We start from the raw sequence: 17,062 nt of genomic DNA on the forward strand, positions 1-17,062 counted from the left end.
AGGGTTTGAGAAAACCTTTCATGTGATGAGATTTTGACATTTTCTTCTATATAAAATTCTGATAAATGCATACTTTCCTGAACGGAAATGTTCCTCTTTTTGCACACATCTCAATGGCAACTTATAAAATCATTTCTATCCCTCGCTTTTGTCATCCCCAAAAGTGAAATCACATTCAGATTCAATTCCATCTCCACCGATAAACACAAACACAGTCTTAAAGCAAGCATCATCCACGTCAGTCTCTCTAATCTCATCTCATGAGGTGACATCAGTCATGGCATTTGACAAACAGGAGCCTCGTTGCTCTTGACTCGACTGATCATTGTTTTTACATCTGTGCTGAAATAATTTCACTGAGTGTTGCTCTGTTGGCAAAATTTCCAAAATTTTAAAGCATTAAATCATTACAAATTTGTCTACCACCAGCTGTACAGTTTAAGTGAGCCTGCAGATAATTTGACAACTGGTATTAAGACGTTTTACTAACTTAATCACTGTGAGAGGAAAGCGGACTGAACTAGCAATTAAAACACGTTTGGGCAGACGTACTGCGTTTCACAGCCATGTTTGTTAAACTGGCTTCTCATCTACTTAACATGAAAAGCCAGAAAGTTAATAAAAACATTTCTACACAGATTTCGTGAAATAAAGCCTATCAATTTTTCTTAAAGTTTCTTACAGAGTATATAATAGACATTCTTGAAGCTTTTTACCAGAATTCAAGCAGTGATATCCAAGAAGTTATTCCAGGTACTCACACCCATTGCACATTGTGTTCTAGATGTAATAATGCCAATGTTAAAGGCTACATGATTTATATCCCTCCTTGCCAACATCCAACATTTGCATGCGATTTATTTCAAATCACATGCTAAGTATTATAGAGTGCAAGAAAATTTGGAGAGGAACCTCAAATTATTACACCGATACGAAGTCACTGCAATATACAGCCAAAGGTTTGTGAACACCTGACCATTCCACACGTGTGTGGTTCGTCCCCAAATTGTTGGCAACACACAATTGTATGCTAGAGCTTTACACTTCCCCTTCAGTGGAACTAAGAGGCGCAAACCTGTTCCAGCATGACCGCGCCCCTGTGCAAGTGAGGTCCATGAAGACATGGTTGGCCGAGGACGGATTGGAAGAACTCGAGTGTCCTGCAGAGCCCTGACCTCAACTGCACTGAACACCTTTGGGATGAACTGGAACACTGACTGCACCCCAGGCCTCCTCATCTGACATCACTGCCTGACCTCACTAATGCACTTGCAGCTGAATTGACAAAACACCACAGCCTCTCTCCAAAATCTAGTAGAAAGTCATCCCAGAAGATAGGAGGTTATTACAAAAGCAAAGCAGGAACTAAACCTGGAATGGGATATACATAACCTTTGGTCATGTAGTGTACTTACCAAGCACTCACACCCAAAACTCCTCCATGAACATTAAATAAACATGTTCTTGCTGCTTCACTAGATCAATGATTATACACTTTGTTAAATAATATTTTTTTTTCTTATTTAGTTTTATTATTAGACTTTGATTATGTAGACCATCCACCATACAAGTCCCTTCAAATGAATTGCTACTAAGCAATAACTTATTAGAATGAGCACATCTATATAAAGCCTATCATTCAATTTACACCTGGAACTTTTGTAAGAGCTGTGCTGTTATACAAAACTAATAAACACCTTCAGATTAAAAAATAAAAATAACAGTAGTTGGTATAATGATTTTTTAAAAATGAGGAAAATAAGATAGAATATAGTGTCCAACACAACTCATATGTAACAGAAGATAGTTTATTTTTAATTTAAATAACTTAAATGGACACAACTGCCCCAAAGCCCACAAAGAACCTCACAAAATGGTAAAAGTTTACCCGTATGCATGGTCTTAACAGAGCCCAGAGCCATTAAAAGAGCGCTTCCTTAGGAACTGTAGGCCCTCCCCGTGTTGACAAAACAGACATTGTTGGACGTGCACCGAATGTAAATGCACCAATACAAGAGTGACAAAGATGAGACATTCCCTCGCTAAGAGCAACACAGCTGGAATTCAGCTCTAATTTATGTTTAAGGGGCATTATAATTAGAACATTTTAAAAACAAGTCACATTATTGGATTAAAAATAAAAAGTGTACAATGATTGTGGAACAGCACAAATGCTTCTTAAATCGAAAAGGGACCGTCTCATTCTAGATATAAAAAAATAATTTGTAAGACTTTGATCTGCCCTTTCTGCTTTATGGACATGATCTCCGACAAAAGCCAGAAGCAAAAACTAATCAATACATACATGGTTTAAACTGGAAAATGTGAAGAACAGACAACTTATGCACAAAAACATGGAAAAAAACAAAATAAGAGACATCAGAACATTTTAAAGTTATATTCAGACCACATTTTAACCCATTCTATGCTTTCCCTTCTTACTCTATTAAAACACTACACAGCTGTAGAATATTGTGAAGGGACGAAGCTGCACTTTGTCTACTTTCTGTAATAAATATTACAGATTAGATTCTTCTGGAACGGCATTTAACAATGGAGTCACCCTTAAATCGCTCAACTTAAACAGCCAAATCTATTAAAAATCACTCAACTGTTGGACAGGCAGACATACTATCCAAGTGAAGCAGGATGGAACTCATTACACCCCTTCATAAACCACCAGCTTACTCACCCTCTAAGTGTGTCTATAAAACACCTGGAGATTTCATTCATTTCTTGTTCTTGTGTTTAATTAAAATCCATGGTGCATGTCAGAATGTTTAGCCTGCCGTTGTGTGCTACAGAAACCTAAACAATGAGCCCCGGTAATACAGTTTCCACTTAACCAAAAGCAATCAGTGAAATCAGGAATTTTGTTCCCTCAACATTCTTGCACATGACCAACAGGCACTGGTTGTCTAGGAACTCAAATATTGGCGAAATAAAAATGGTTGGTTGATATCCAGAAGACTTGGTGTTTTTATTTTTAAAGCGGTGGTGCTGCTTTCAAATAGAATAGCCTTACTATCTTGACAGGTGTTTAACTGCCACAGTGAGATATTATCTCTAACCATCTTTAAAGGGTGCCAAGGGGAAAAATACTGACAAAGTTACTCATGAGATTTTCAGGGGACATAAATACATGCTTGATTGAAAACTTTTCCTGTTCCATGTGTGATCTACATTGTCATCATGAAAGTCAGAAACCTGAGAGCAGAGTTTGAATGGAACAAACTGATGAGAGGAATTCATGTTGAATGCTAATCACAAAACCAATCAAAAGGAGAGGTTCTTTTCTAGAACAGAAATCATAAAAAGGAGGAAAAACATGGTCTCAATTCAATATTTATATTGACAAAAAAAAATAAACAAAGGATTATTCACTATTATAGTCGCCTCAAAGCTCGTTTTTTGTCAGTTTTCTTTTTAGCAACTCCAGTATTATTGCTACTGCTTGTGCCACTGGCACTGCTACTATTTGTGCCATTGGCTGTAGCAACTGTATTTGCAACACCAGCTGTAATTGCACGTTTGCTTGGATCTCCTGCATGTTTCTTGGGCTGTGGTCCATCACCAGGCTCTGGAGCTCCTGAGCTTCCTCCCATAGCGTGAATCTCGGTCAGTAGATGGGCACGTGAGGCGTATTCTGCATAGTCCTCCAACAGTAACCTTCCTGCTTCTTCATTCAGAGCCGACTCTGGATTTGGATGGATCAATAAGCATTTAATGGTCTGAGGAAGAGAAAAGAGAGAGAGAGAATGAAGCTCCAAAATTTGTTGCAGCTTCCCAAGCCACGGTTCATTTTCAGGCATTTTGCTCAGCGTCACCTGAGAACTGTAAGCCGTAGGGTGCAAAACAATGAAAACTTTTGCAAACAGACTGAAAATGTGGCAGACATTAACAGAGGTGAGCCATGTGGTTGAGCAAATAACTAGAAAAACGCACTAATGGTCTCCAAATTCCTTCTTCAAATGAAAAAACAAAACATGTTGGTACAAATGGGTTTCAACAGACTAGTTACAGTGGCAAGAAAAAGTATGTGAATCTTTTGGAATTTCATGGTTTTCTGAATAAATTTGTCATAAAATGTGATCTGATCATCTAGGTCAAGGGTACTGACAAATATAATGTGTCTAAACTAATAACACAAAAAATTCTGATCCCTCATGTCTTTATTGAGAACAACCAAAAAAAACCTCATAGTGCTTGTGGAAAAAGTATGTGAACCCTTGAGTTAATGACCTCAAAAAAGCTAATTGGAGTCTTGTTAAGAAAATGACTTTGGAGGAGTGGACTACAGCTACTTTGACTGATAAAAACCCCTCAAACTTTTGGAGTTTGCTCTGCACAAGAAGCACACGCTTATGTGAGCCATGCCTCGCCAAAAAGAGCTTTCAGAGAATCTATGATCAAGAATTGTTGATTTACATAAAGCTGGCAAGGGTTACAAAGTGACCAAGAAGTGGGCGCCCAGTCAAAATGACACCAAGAGCACAACAGAGACTCATCAATGAGAAAGAAACAACCCCGAATGATAGCCGAAGATTTGAAGGCATCATTGGAACTGGCTAACATCTCTGTTCATGAGTGTACAATATGTAAAACATGGAACAAGCAGGGTATCTACGACAGGACACCACGAAGGAAGCCACTGCTTACTAAAAAGAACATTGCTGCATGCCTGAAGTTTGCAAAAGAGCACATGGACACTCCACAGCGGCATTGGCAAAATGTTTTGTGGACTGCTTTGTGGACTGAAACTAAGATTGAACTATTTGGAAAAACCACACAGCACTACATCTGGCGTAGAAAGGGCATGGCATATAATCATGAAAACATCATCCCAACCGTAAAGTATGGTGGAGGAAACGTCATGATTTGGGCCTGCTTTGCTGCATCAGGGCCTGGCCAGTTTGCAGTCATTGAGGGGAAGATGAATTCCCAAGTATATCAGACAATTCTTCAGGATAATGTGAGAATGTCTGTACGTCAGCTGAAACTGTGTAGGAGTTGGGTGATGCGACAGGACAATGACCCAAAACACCGGAGCAAGTCCACAACAGAATGGCTTCAGAAAAACAAAATCAGCCTTTTGGACTGGCCAAGTCAGAGCCCAGACCTCAACCCAGTAGAGATGCTATGGAATGACTTGAAGAGAGCCATACACATGAGACATCCAAAGAATATGACAGAGCTAAAGCAGTTCTGCCAGGAAGAATGGGCTAAAATTCCTCCTGAACGATGTGCAGGTCTGATCCACAGCTACAGGAAGTGCCTGGTTGAGGTTATTGCTGCCATGGGGGGGCAACCAGTTATTAATTCTAAGGGTTCACTTACTTTTTCCACTGCCATTTTGAATGTTGAATGAGTGTGTTCAATAAAGACATGAGGGATCAGAATTTTTTGTGTGTTATTATTTTAGACACATTATATTGGTCAATACCCTTGACTTGGATGAAGATCAGATCACATTTTATGACAAATTTATTCAGAAAACCATGAAATTCCAAAAGGTTCACATACTTTTTCTTGCCACTGTAAGTGATGCGAATGTACGATGTGATGACGTTCTTGAATCGAAACAATAGATCCCTATGGAGCTACTCACACCGAGTGCGATCAATCTCAGCACAACAAAGCGAGATCCCCCCCCGCCCCCGATGAGTGTTTAGATTTTTTCCCCTGTCACCCCACGATGAAATGGGCCCTCCAATTAAATTTGAGCTTTAGATCACGTGCCCGGAGTCGCTGCTGTTGCACAAAAGGGCGAGACTGGTGACACTATAGCACAGAAAGCTGTTTTGAAAACCAGTGTAAACACCGAAGAAAAGTATTCTGGAAAAGAGAAGAGAATGATGTCGAGTTCTTGCCATCACTGGTGTCTGAGACCAGAGAACTTTTTGATAAAAGTCACAGCGACTACAAAAACATCAACAAAAAAGTTATGTTTTAAGATATAGTGTATAATTGTAATGCCCTTTATTTTATAATTCTTATTGTTCCTTTATTTATATATACACATATAGATAAAATGTATATAATATACATCTTATATTTTATACTTTTAGATTTCAAAAACTTTAATTTTTTTATTTATCTTGCACAAATAATAGGGGTTTTGCCTCACTACTGTGTTATTGCATTATATTTCGCATTATTTCATTCATACAAAAATAGCATGAAAAACTCTGTTTTTCACCCATCCTGCAGGCATGCACTAGCTGAAGGCGATCAATCGCTTCGCGTTCAGTGTGAAAGTACTGTTCATCGGCAATTTGTGTCACTTTATCATGTCATACTCAGTGTGAACGGGCCTTTAAACCCTGCTTCCAGTCAGGATCTTTAGTTCTCATCCTCCTCACGCAACCATCATGAAATATAATTTGATTTAGTATAACAGTTCATCCAGGATTTTGTGTTCACAGAAATTAACGAAAAATCAAGTAAACTCCGCAATATTCGCAGCAGCATGCAATTTTTCAAAATTACCAGAGTTTCCACAGATTTGGGCCAAGACGCTCCATGTAACATCACAATGCGCATTCAGTCAAAGCCCCCTTTAATTCACATGCGTCAAACATGAGTACAGCTAAAAGGTCTCATTTACCAAACAAACATCACTGCAAAAGACAGTGCAAAACAATTTCATGCAATCGCAATTTTGCCAATTCAAATAGTTTTCTGCAAAAAAAGCACAAAAAACTCCATCGCAATTTCTGAAAAATGCCGTGCAAAATCAAGCATTTTTGGCCGCAACCATCACAAAAAAACTTAACCAAATACTGTATGAACTGTATAACCTTCAGTGCTCTATATGAAATCAATTGGACACAAGAGACTGGATCATCCATTACCAGTCCTGCCTTTTAACACATGATGGTTAAAAAGTGCTAAAAAAAACTATACTGGACCAATGTAGTGAAGAAACATCACTCTTTCAGTACATCATCCTTTCATATAAGGCATTAATATCCATCTCAAACAAACAAAGTTAGTGGGTCACCGGTTAATCTGGCAAAAACTGACCCAGACTTGGACACAGGTCATGTTGGACAAATAAAGACCAGGGGTCTCATTTATCAGCCGTGCATACACATAGTTTTATGTGTAAACCATGTGTACACACGTGAACTGAATGGGATTTATCAAGTTTTATTTATGCGCTAGGATGCGAGCATTTTTGCACACACTCCTGACCACACGTATGCAGGAACCCCTAGTGGTAGAAAAGTGTAAACGCCAGTAAAATGGTTATGAGAAGCTTGCACACCATATTAACATGATTGAGGGAGCAATTATGGATTTCGGTGCTCACAAGATGCAGACAGATGACATAGATATAAAGCACAATCGTATAAAAAAGGCACATCTAAAGATCGACTGGGATTATGCCTTGTTTGACGATTTGGCTCATGCAGCTTCAAGGAGGGAGGAATGTGTTTTTAGGGAGCACTGGAAAATCTATGCTGAGTGATGAGTGGCTCATCAGTCCATTTTGTTTGCCCAGGACAATTTTAGTTGATCTCTATTCCAGGGTTTTCAGCTAAGGGCACATTTCAAAGAGAAACTGGAGACTGCACTGGCAACCAACTGACTTGAACAATGACACGTCTTACCTTCATTCATATCACTCATACCACCATTCATTACATTTCCAAAACCAGCAGCAGAAAAGACAGCAAAAATGTACATATACGCTCAAAATCTTTTCAAAGCAGGATTTATTTATTAGACAAACTACTCAAAGGGCTAAATAAACAGTACTACATGCACCAATATCATTTAACTTTATCGTCTGTGAAATTCATCTTCTTAGACCTTTTGGTATGTTCCATGATGTCTGTAACAAGCAGCACTGCAAACAGACTACTGTGCTTTTTAAAGGGACGTCATTTACCATATATGGCGATTTGAGGGCGTTTGTTTATGCAAATGAGGCAGCCACACATCAATTTTGAATGTGTAGGATTTATCAATGGCCACTGCATACAGCTGTGCGTACGCACGTGTGATAAATACCAGTTTTCTTGTGTGTATGGGAGGCTCTTATGCACAAATTTAGAACTTGCTCTATGCACGTGTTGATAAAGGAGACCCCTGGTTTTCATATTAAGCAAACAGAATTGTTGGGAATAATCCATGCCTAGAGTGGAGCTGGATGATGCCATTTCAATAATACAAGTGTGGTAAACTATTCAATTCTTGAAATATAATTTTCAATTCACTACTGTGTACAAGGATCGCCATTTTTAAAAACATTAGTTCCACGCTAGCTGTAGCTACCCACTTTCAGCTTAAGGTCAATGCTGACAGTGTGCGAGATATTTTTATCTTTATAATCATGCAGAGAACATAGGTACTGGGGAGAACCAATGACAGAATTATCCACACCAACCCTCATTTACAGTCTTATAACATCGATTAAGAATGCTATAACAAAACGACGGTGATCTGTACAACTTACCAGTAATACATGCCTGAGGCCGAGCTCTGCCTTCCAGTCTCTCTTCAGTACGTTGACACAGATCTCACCCTTGTGTCCGACATTTGGATGAAAAATCTTGGTCAGGAAATAGCCCCGGGGTGGTACAGCAGGAAAATCCTTCCCCAAGACCAAGCGCATTCTGAACACTCCTCCTGCATATGGGGTCCCTTCTGTTCAAGGCAAACACAAAATGCACAAATGCTAAACCTCTTCTATATTCACACCATGTGCATGTATTTATATTTCGCAGAGCACATCAAGACAGGATATTTAATTGCTACCTGGCCCCTCTATGGCAGTGTGAAGTTCTGTGATATCTTCCTCACTGGGGTAAATTTTGATTCCCTCTGGTGGGTCTGCTGCCAGTGCAGACACTTCCTTATACACCAGTCTCAAAACTTGGGGAGGCAAGTTCTCCACATTCGAGTTCTGTACACAAAAACAGACACACAATAAAATGGAAGGTTTGCTTGGGGGGGAAACTTGATCAAGTACAGCATATAAAAGTCACTCTCAGACATTACCAGACAGCAAACTGATAATCAAAAAAATTGCAGAAATGCTAGAATTCTGCTGAATAATTAGAAATTTTATTACAAAATATTTTCTTTCAAAAATTCAGCTGGCAAAACAAACAAACAAAAAAAACCCCACACAAATCTGATAATTTTCTGAAGAACAGAGGTATCTAAATCAAACTCAGACATTTCAGACACTTCGCTCCCACTTTAAGAGGAGATTATTGGGAATTCTTTTACTCTGTAGCCCCAAAAACAGCCACGTCCTGTGCTGTAGCATGAAGACAAATCTCACCACTGGCTTTCAAACAAAGTCGTACTTATGATAGTTGAGAGAGAGAGAGAGAGAGAGAGAGAGATGATGGAGGGTATTGTGATATGAAAACTGCTTCCAGGTGCAGTGATGGACACACAAATGAGAGCAAGGAAATTTCCAGAAGGTCGTGTTAACTATAGTTTCATGCCCAAGACCATTTTAGCACGGTGATATCTGGATTGGGGGGGGGGGGGCATTAAAATAGGTCACAAGTTAATCTCTCTAGTTTGTTAAGATCCAGAAAGAAATGTTAAGATTAAATCTGTTACAGGTTAATCTTACTCACCATATACACTCACCATCCACTTTATTAGGAACACCTGCAAATTCATTCAGTTATCTAAAACAGCCAATCACGAGGAAGCAGCACAATGCAAAAATCATGCAGATACAGGTCAAGAGCTATAGGTAATGTTCATATCAAACATCAAAATGAAGAAAAAGTGTGATCCTTGTGACTTTGATTGTGGCATAGTTGTCAGTATCAGATTTCAGTAACTGCTGATCTCCTGGGATTTTCACAAACAGTCAGAGAATGGTGCTTTAAAAAAAAAGCCTTACTGATGCCTTAGTGAGGTCAGCAGAAAATATCCAGATTGGTTTGTGCTGCCTGGAAGGATACAGTAACTCATATAATCACTCTTTACAACCGTGGTGAGCAGAAAAGCATCTCAGCATGCACAAAACATTGAACCTAGCTGGAGGTGGATGGGCTACAACAGCAGAAGACCACATCATGTTTCACTCCTGTCAGCCAAGAACAGGAATCCGAGGATACCATGGGCACAGACTGACTAAAACTGGACAGTTGAAAATTTAAAAACAAAACAAACAAACAAAAAAAACCCACACAGCACCTGGTCTTTTTCCAGTCTGTGCCCACGATAGCCCCAGATTCTTGTTTTTGGCAGCCACCATGGTTGTAAAGAGTGATTATTTGAGTTACTATATCCTTCCTGTCAGCTCAGACCAGTCTAGTCATTCTCCTCTGATCGACAAGATGTTTCAGTCTACAGACCCTCTGCACACAGGATGTTTTTGTATCACTCTGTGTAAACTCTAGAGACTGTTGTGGGTGAAAATCCCAGGAGATCAACAGTTTCTGAAATACTCAAACCAACCTACCAACAATCATGCCACGGTTAAAGTCACAGAGATCACACTTTTTTTTTTTTTTCATTCTGATGTTTGATGTGAACATTAACTGAAGTTCTTGACCTGTATTATCTACATTATTTATTTATTTACTTTTGCATTGCACTGCTGTGACAATATTTGCTGATTAGATCATTGTATGAATGTGCAGCTGTTCCTAATAAAGTGGACGGTGAGCGTATGCTTGCTTGGTGTAAACAAAATGGGTCAAATTATGTAACTAGCTTGTGCAGGTTGATGGATTGAACCTATACACTATATGGTGATGTATACATATCACCCCATGTGTGTTTTTCCCCCCAATCTGTTGCCACAAAGTTGGAAGCACACAATTGTATCGCATGTCTTTTTTATTCTGTAGATTTACAGCTTCCCTTCACTGGAATGAAGAGGCCCAAACATGTCCCAGCATGACAATGCCCCTATGCACAAAGTGAGGTTCAGGAATACTAAAGCACAGACACACCACATAATGGCCTTGTTTGAGCTCTCACAATTCCGATCAGCCAGAGAAGAGCAAGTTTTGTACCATTGAGCTATACTTGAATTGTTATGGATATGGTATATTTAAGCTACCACTGGCAAATGCTTATTCAACGACAAATCTTTAACACAAATTGCATTGTAATTGCAGGCATTTTAAACAATTTAGTGTTAGATTAAGAGGGCCACAGATTAGGGTTTAAATTCTTAGACTAGCAGTTCTTTTATACACGTTGATGCTTATTACGGAAAATTCACAATATCTTAATTGGCACAGACCAATTTTGGTTTGCCTTGTAAGCCTGGTGCAAAAAAAACAGTGCGTGTGTCAGCCACATCACAGCGCCCCACCGTGGATTATTTTCCTAGAACAGAATGCCTCAGCCTGTTGTGTATCGTACTTAATGCAGGCAGAAATGCCTTGAATATTCAGAAAACATGCCCAGAACTGGTATATGTAATTATTGCAAAAATGAATAATTCACAGTAAACACATCTAACCATATGTTGCTTGTCATAATCTGAAGGATGCTTTGTTGCCCCGTCCAGACAAACATGGGAACATTCTTCGACATACTGAATATTGAACTGTAAAATACATATACATATGAAGGTGCATAATACATATAGTAATATTCATGCATAATTTTGCTCTCATTTATCAGAAGACATCAGAGGACAGGTTTGTCTGTCAGTGGATGCTACACATGTCCCTTTGATTGCATGCCTTCTGTGAATATGCTGCATGGATGATGTAATAGTTTCTCTTACAGTGTGAATATGTCTGCATTGTCATGAGGACCATCATGCAAGTAAGAATTTCAATTAAGCGCTCTTCAATGTCTCAGAAACAGTTTCTAGAATTATCTTTTGCAAGAGTGAAAATGTGTGCATGCCATTTAGCATTTAAGTGACATTACTGGGTTTAGCCAACATGGACACCTATACAATACAAATCAGTTGTATTATTTGAGCAATTTAACAACATTACAGTGATTTGGTGAGAAAAAAAAAAGTGATCCACAGAGACTTTCCTCTGCAGCCCACTTGTTGCCAACTTGAAGAATTTGTTGCTAGGTTTGGGACTTTAGACCTCTTTCAAAAAAACCCAAAAACAACAACAGAGCCTGGCGACAAATAAAGTGCCTTTTTGAGCAGTATTAGTATCTGTCCTGTACTCAGTGCAGCTCACATCACAGCTGTTGGTTAAACGAGTTGAGAGCAAAGGATTGGTCGACTCATCTCCGGTGTTTAAAGCCTAACCAAGCTGCACTTCTACAAGCCTATTGCTGCACGTGAGGTGAAGTTGCAACTTGTAATTCGTTGCCTACAACCGGCAAAACCCGCCGAAAACACCTGTTCAACCTCAATTTCAACTTGGAGGAGTCCAGTTTCTTCTCTGTTTACGGAGTGATGTCAAAGTAGTGGCTTTTGAACAGTTAATGTACAGACACATTACTTGGTTAAAATCTATACTCACTGACTACCATACTACTCACTGACTACGTTTACATGGACAGCAGTAATCTAATTATTGACAATAATTAATAATAAGACAATATTGTGATTAAGGTGTTTACATGAGTTGCTTTTAGAATATTCCTTTCATGTTCCCGTTTTACGTTATAGAACATAGATCGATTAACGGCACGTCATTACGACCCCACGCCACGCCGTCCGACGTTCCCTCCAGAATTTCACGTATCAACATACAGTTCGTCTTCGTTATGGTACCGTGCACAGTTTTGGGTGTTTCATTTTTAATTTTACGAAAGCTTCAAGTGCAGTTAATTATTTGTCATGCTATACATGCAAATAGACGACTGCTTGAAGCCATGGGCTGCGTCTGAAACCGCATACTTACCTTTTATATATTAGCTGAAATACATGTATTTCTCCTACTATATAGTAGGCAAGTGCGTGGTTTCGGACACAGCCGTGCTCTAGTTTTCCGTCAAACGGTTGAGCACTGCCGTGTGTGTGTAAGCGTCCTCTCGCAAAATGCGGTGAAAACTCCCACACGACGTTAATAGTGTGATTAAGGTGTTTATATGTCTGTAATACACGTCGATAATGAGACTAAAATAGGAATACTCCACATGTCTTAATTCGATTTGTGTTTACTTCGAGTATGACTTTAATCAGATTAAGGTCATCAATAATCGCTGTTTACATGCTAGATTCTTAATCACAGTATTGTCTTAATCGGGTTAATATCGGAATATTGTTGTCCATGTAAATGTACTGAGAGTTTTAAGAAAGTAATCGTTAGGACAGCAACTAACGATTATTTTCGTAATTGATTAATCAGCCAAATTTTTTTTTTAATTAATCGGATTTTAAAAATGTCAATACCATTTTTTCAGTTAGTTAAAATAAAATCCACAATATTTGTGGTAGAAATATAAGCTTTTTTTTTTTAAAATAAATATAAACAAATATAACTTGTGTGCTCGACACGTTTTTACTGTTCTGGAGGAGGCAGCAAAAGCTTGGCGCAATCCTACAGCATGACGGATGAACACCTTTGTTTTTACTTTGATCAGGGACTCATTCAAGCTGAAACAGCTCTGTGTCCATCAGTCTTTGACACCTTCCTCATTGAGACATGGACACCCCTCTCTCTTAATGCGGAGACAAAGTCCATCTCTACAGCAGGCAATTATACAATCGATGCTGAAGACGCCAACGTACACGTGACAGCAGCCCCATTCACAAGGAGCGAGATTTCCTCATGATAAAATGACCGTGAGAAGAACACTTATGTCAAGATCACAAGAAAACAAGAAAGAAAAATAACGCACGGCCTCTTAGGGCTTCCATAGAAATGGATTAATTCTTAATCGACATTAGAGCTGCAACAACTAATTAATGAAATCGATAATGAAAATCGTTGTCAACGAATCATTATCGATTAGTTTGTCTGCGCGTGGCGCGGGGGAGATTTACTCATTACATTGCTTCTGTTCCGAAAAAGACGCTTCAGAGAGTAAACACTAAAGTTATGTCCCAAATGGCGTACCATACACTTACACTATGTACTATGTACTCTACCATCTAATGTATGAATTTTAGAAATGTAATATCATCTCAAATGGAACAATAGCTGTTTTTACTAACCGGAATTATAAGCCGCTTCCTAGTCAGTTGTGCATGACTTCATGTGACACTATTAGCCAGAATACCCAGAGTCACTGACAATAACTTTCTTCAGTTTACTGTTTATGTCAGCATTACCTTTTACACCCAATATGACCTCAGTCACCATCAGACGAAGGCGCAATCATCACGTGACTGAGGAAGAAAGTGTGTGACCTCCAAGTCCTCTAAAACAGGAGAGCATTTTATATTAAACACAGTGGAGAAGATCAAACTTTATAAAGCGGAGTTTATGTAGCACGACAGTGATGCTGTCACAAATTGCTTAAAAAGCTTAGTTTCATTTAAATTTATTGTCAGTATATGCTATATCAGTGTAACTTCTGTTGTTTGTTATAACGAAAGTGATGTATTAGTAACGAGACTGTGTTTTGCTCCTCACACGCGATGCAGATGCGCAGATGCACAGTGTGAACGCAAGTAAGACCTGCAAATGTCTAATTAAAACACCATGATCAAAAGTAAACAGAAGTAAAATATTTCTAAAGACAGCAAGTAACAGAAACCACAAGGTGCAGTGAAAGTGAGATTTTATTATTAATTTAAGACTGTAGTTTAATTCAGTGCTTCTTGTGCATCCATAAAAAATAATGCATATACACACTATTACATAATATAAACTATATATATTTATTTTATGGATGCACAAAAAGCACTGAATTAAACTATAATCCTAAATGAATAATATATATTCAGGTGTGAATTGGGTTCTTTTCAGTCTTATATAATTGGACAGTCAGTCATGTAAAGTTTTAGTCTGAAATTTATATTTGTAACACTCAGTTTGTGGATTGTATTTTAAATAAGCAAAAAAAAAAAAGGTACAGAAAGTTTGCCCCCATCCGATAAATCGCTCAACCAATCGATTATGAAAATAATCGTTAGTTGCAGCCCTACTTGACATGTTTGCAAATGTCACAGTAATGCAATTAATATGCAAATTTTTCCGTGACGTCACTTGGCGACTTCTCCAGCATACATTAGCTACTTTCTCCCGAAAAGTGTTGGCAACACTGGATATCCTAACAGTAATTTTTCTTTTACATTCAATAGAGAAAATAAGCTAAGCACAAAGTTTCATGTTGAGAAAATTTTTTGTATGTTTCCATTTTAAGTAATAGTAGGAACAACAACAACTACTACTACTACTACTACTACTAATAATAATAATAATAAAAAATAATAACAACAACAATAATAGTAGTAGTAGCAGTAGTAATACTGGGCATATTTTCCTGAGCAGAAAGAGGTAAAAATAAAACACATATCCAAGTAACCGTCTATCCTGAATAATGAAGTTTATGAGTTAGCCTGCTGTTAGCTTGCTACAGTTTGACTGAGCATCTGTGTCCACTGCTGCAACCAAACTGTTGCCTGGGATCTGAATTCACACAGCTAACAGACTAGTGTAGCAGACTCACTGCTGAGCAATTAGTCATAAATTTAAGTAAATAAAATATTACGTTTAGATGTAGCTTCGTATGTATCCCGAGTTAAATCAGCTCGCATATTTGCTGTGCGATATATATACACACACATATATATACACACATATGGACGTCGTTTAACACTCAGCTAGCTAAAGCTAAGGGGAAAAAAAAGTTAGCTACTGCTAGCTGGCCGGGCGACCTGGGTAGTATGGAATGTAGCTGGCATAAAAAGACAGGAGTAAATAATGTATTTGCACCAGTAGAAGTGATCAGGACATGCTTACCATCTCGATTGTAATTAAAACAGTGAAGCCGAATCCAGTCCAAACAGCAGCTTGTTCCAAGGCTCACCGGCCGGTGGGGGTTTGATGCTAACGTTAGCTAGCTGTATATTAAGTTACACTATAGCTAGTACCGCTCCAGGACAGTGACAGGGTCCAACATAACGTCAACTAATGACAACCTGTTAAATTAATGCACAAAAAGTCTAAATGTTTTTGTTTCGGTTTTTTTTTTAAAAACGCCAAACTCGATAGGAGTCTGCTCGGCTAGCAAAATTAGAAAAACTGCTAGCTAGATGGCTAACACTAACTTCACTATTGGTCTTGCTAGTTTCTCGACGCGAGAAGTTTATTAGCGAGCTCAACAATGTCAATTAAACAAGTTAAATATAAAATTCAATACTGCGTCTCTTGTAATGGTAGCGTTGTTTTAACAATTGGTGATATGCCTATGATATGCTAATATGCCTCAGTAGTTAGCAAGCTAGCGGTTTTTGACACAGGAACAAAAATACGAACACGTTAAAAAAAAAAAAAAGCAGGAGTTGGCCAATCACCGATTGATATAGTACTACATCTCCAAACGCCTAAAAAAAAGTCTAACCAATCATATCGTTTCCCCGTAGTTGCGTAACTGTTCTTGGTAATTTCGCAAAGCGGCTGAAGTGGAGAATGCGAAAAATGCTCTCATGTGATTGGTGCGTTTGAAAAACTCACACCCGCCCCAAATGCAGGCACTACCTACAGCATGCAAATTCATTCCTGTGGACTAAAGATAATGGTCAAGTAAAGCACAAGTAAGCATCTACACCTAAAAGTCTGTTGAAATGGATTGCAATTTAACAATATAATCCTCTTAAACATTTAGCAGGTAAAAAAAAAGAGAAATCAATCAATTTCCAAAAATCAATAATTTTACTGTACTTTACAACCATAGTTAGAAAGTAAATTAGAAAGTTTAAGACTGTGCAGCACACATGGTGGCTTAGTGGTTAGCATGTTCGCCTCACACCTCCAGGGTAGGGGGTTTGATTCCTGCCACTGCACTGTGTGTGTGTGGAGTTTGCATGTTCTCCCCGTGTTGTGGGGGACTTCCTCCGGGTACTCCGGTTTCTTCCCTCAGTCCAAAGACATGCATGGTAGGCTGATTGGCGTGTCCATAGTGTGTGAATGTGTATGTGATTCTGCCTTGTGATGGATGGGCACCCTGTAGGATAAGTGGTATAGAAGATGGA

At 38.6% G+C, this 17,062-nt stretch overlaps 1 protein-coding gene across 1 annotated transcript; it reads right to left on the bottom strand.

Annotated features, from left to right (window-relative positions):
- Positions 1 to 1,792: 1,792 nt before the first annotated feature.
- Positions 1,793 to 16,682, bottom strand: ube2s (ubiquitin-conjugating enzyme E2S). Its single transcript, XM_053626298.1, has 4 exons — positions 15,831 to 16,682; positions 8,767 to 8,914; positions 8,465 to 8,655; positions 1,793 to 3,731 (listed from the first exon to the last, which is right to left on the bottom strand). The coding sequence occupies exons 1-4, from the start codon at positions 15,831 to 15,833 to the stop codon at positions 3,387 to 3,389; spliced, it is 687 nt and encodes a 228-aa protein (XP_053482273.1). The 5' UTR covers positions 15,834 to 16,682; the 3' UTR covers positions 1,793 to 3,386.
- Between the last annotated feature and the right edge of the window lie 380 nt (positions 16,683 to 17,062).

This window comes from Ictalurus furcatus, chromosome 1, assembly GCF_023375685.1.
Source record: "Ictalurus furcatus strain D&B chromosome 1, Billie_1.0, whole genome shotgun sequence".
Taxonomy (NCBI): Eukaryota; Metazoa; Chordata; class Actinopteri; order Siluriformes; family Ictaluridae; genus Ictalurus; species Ictalurus furcatus.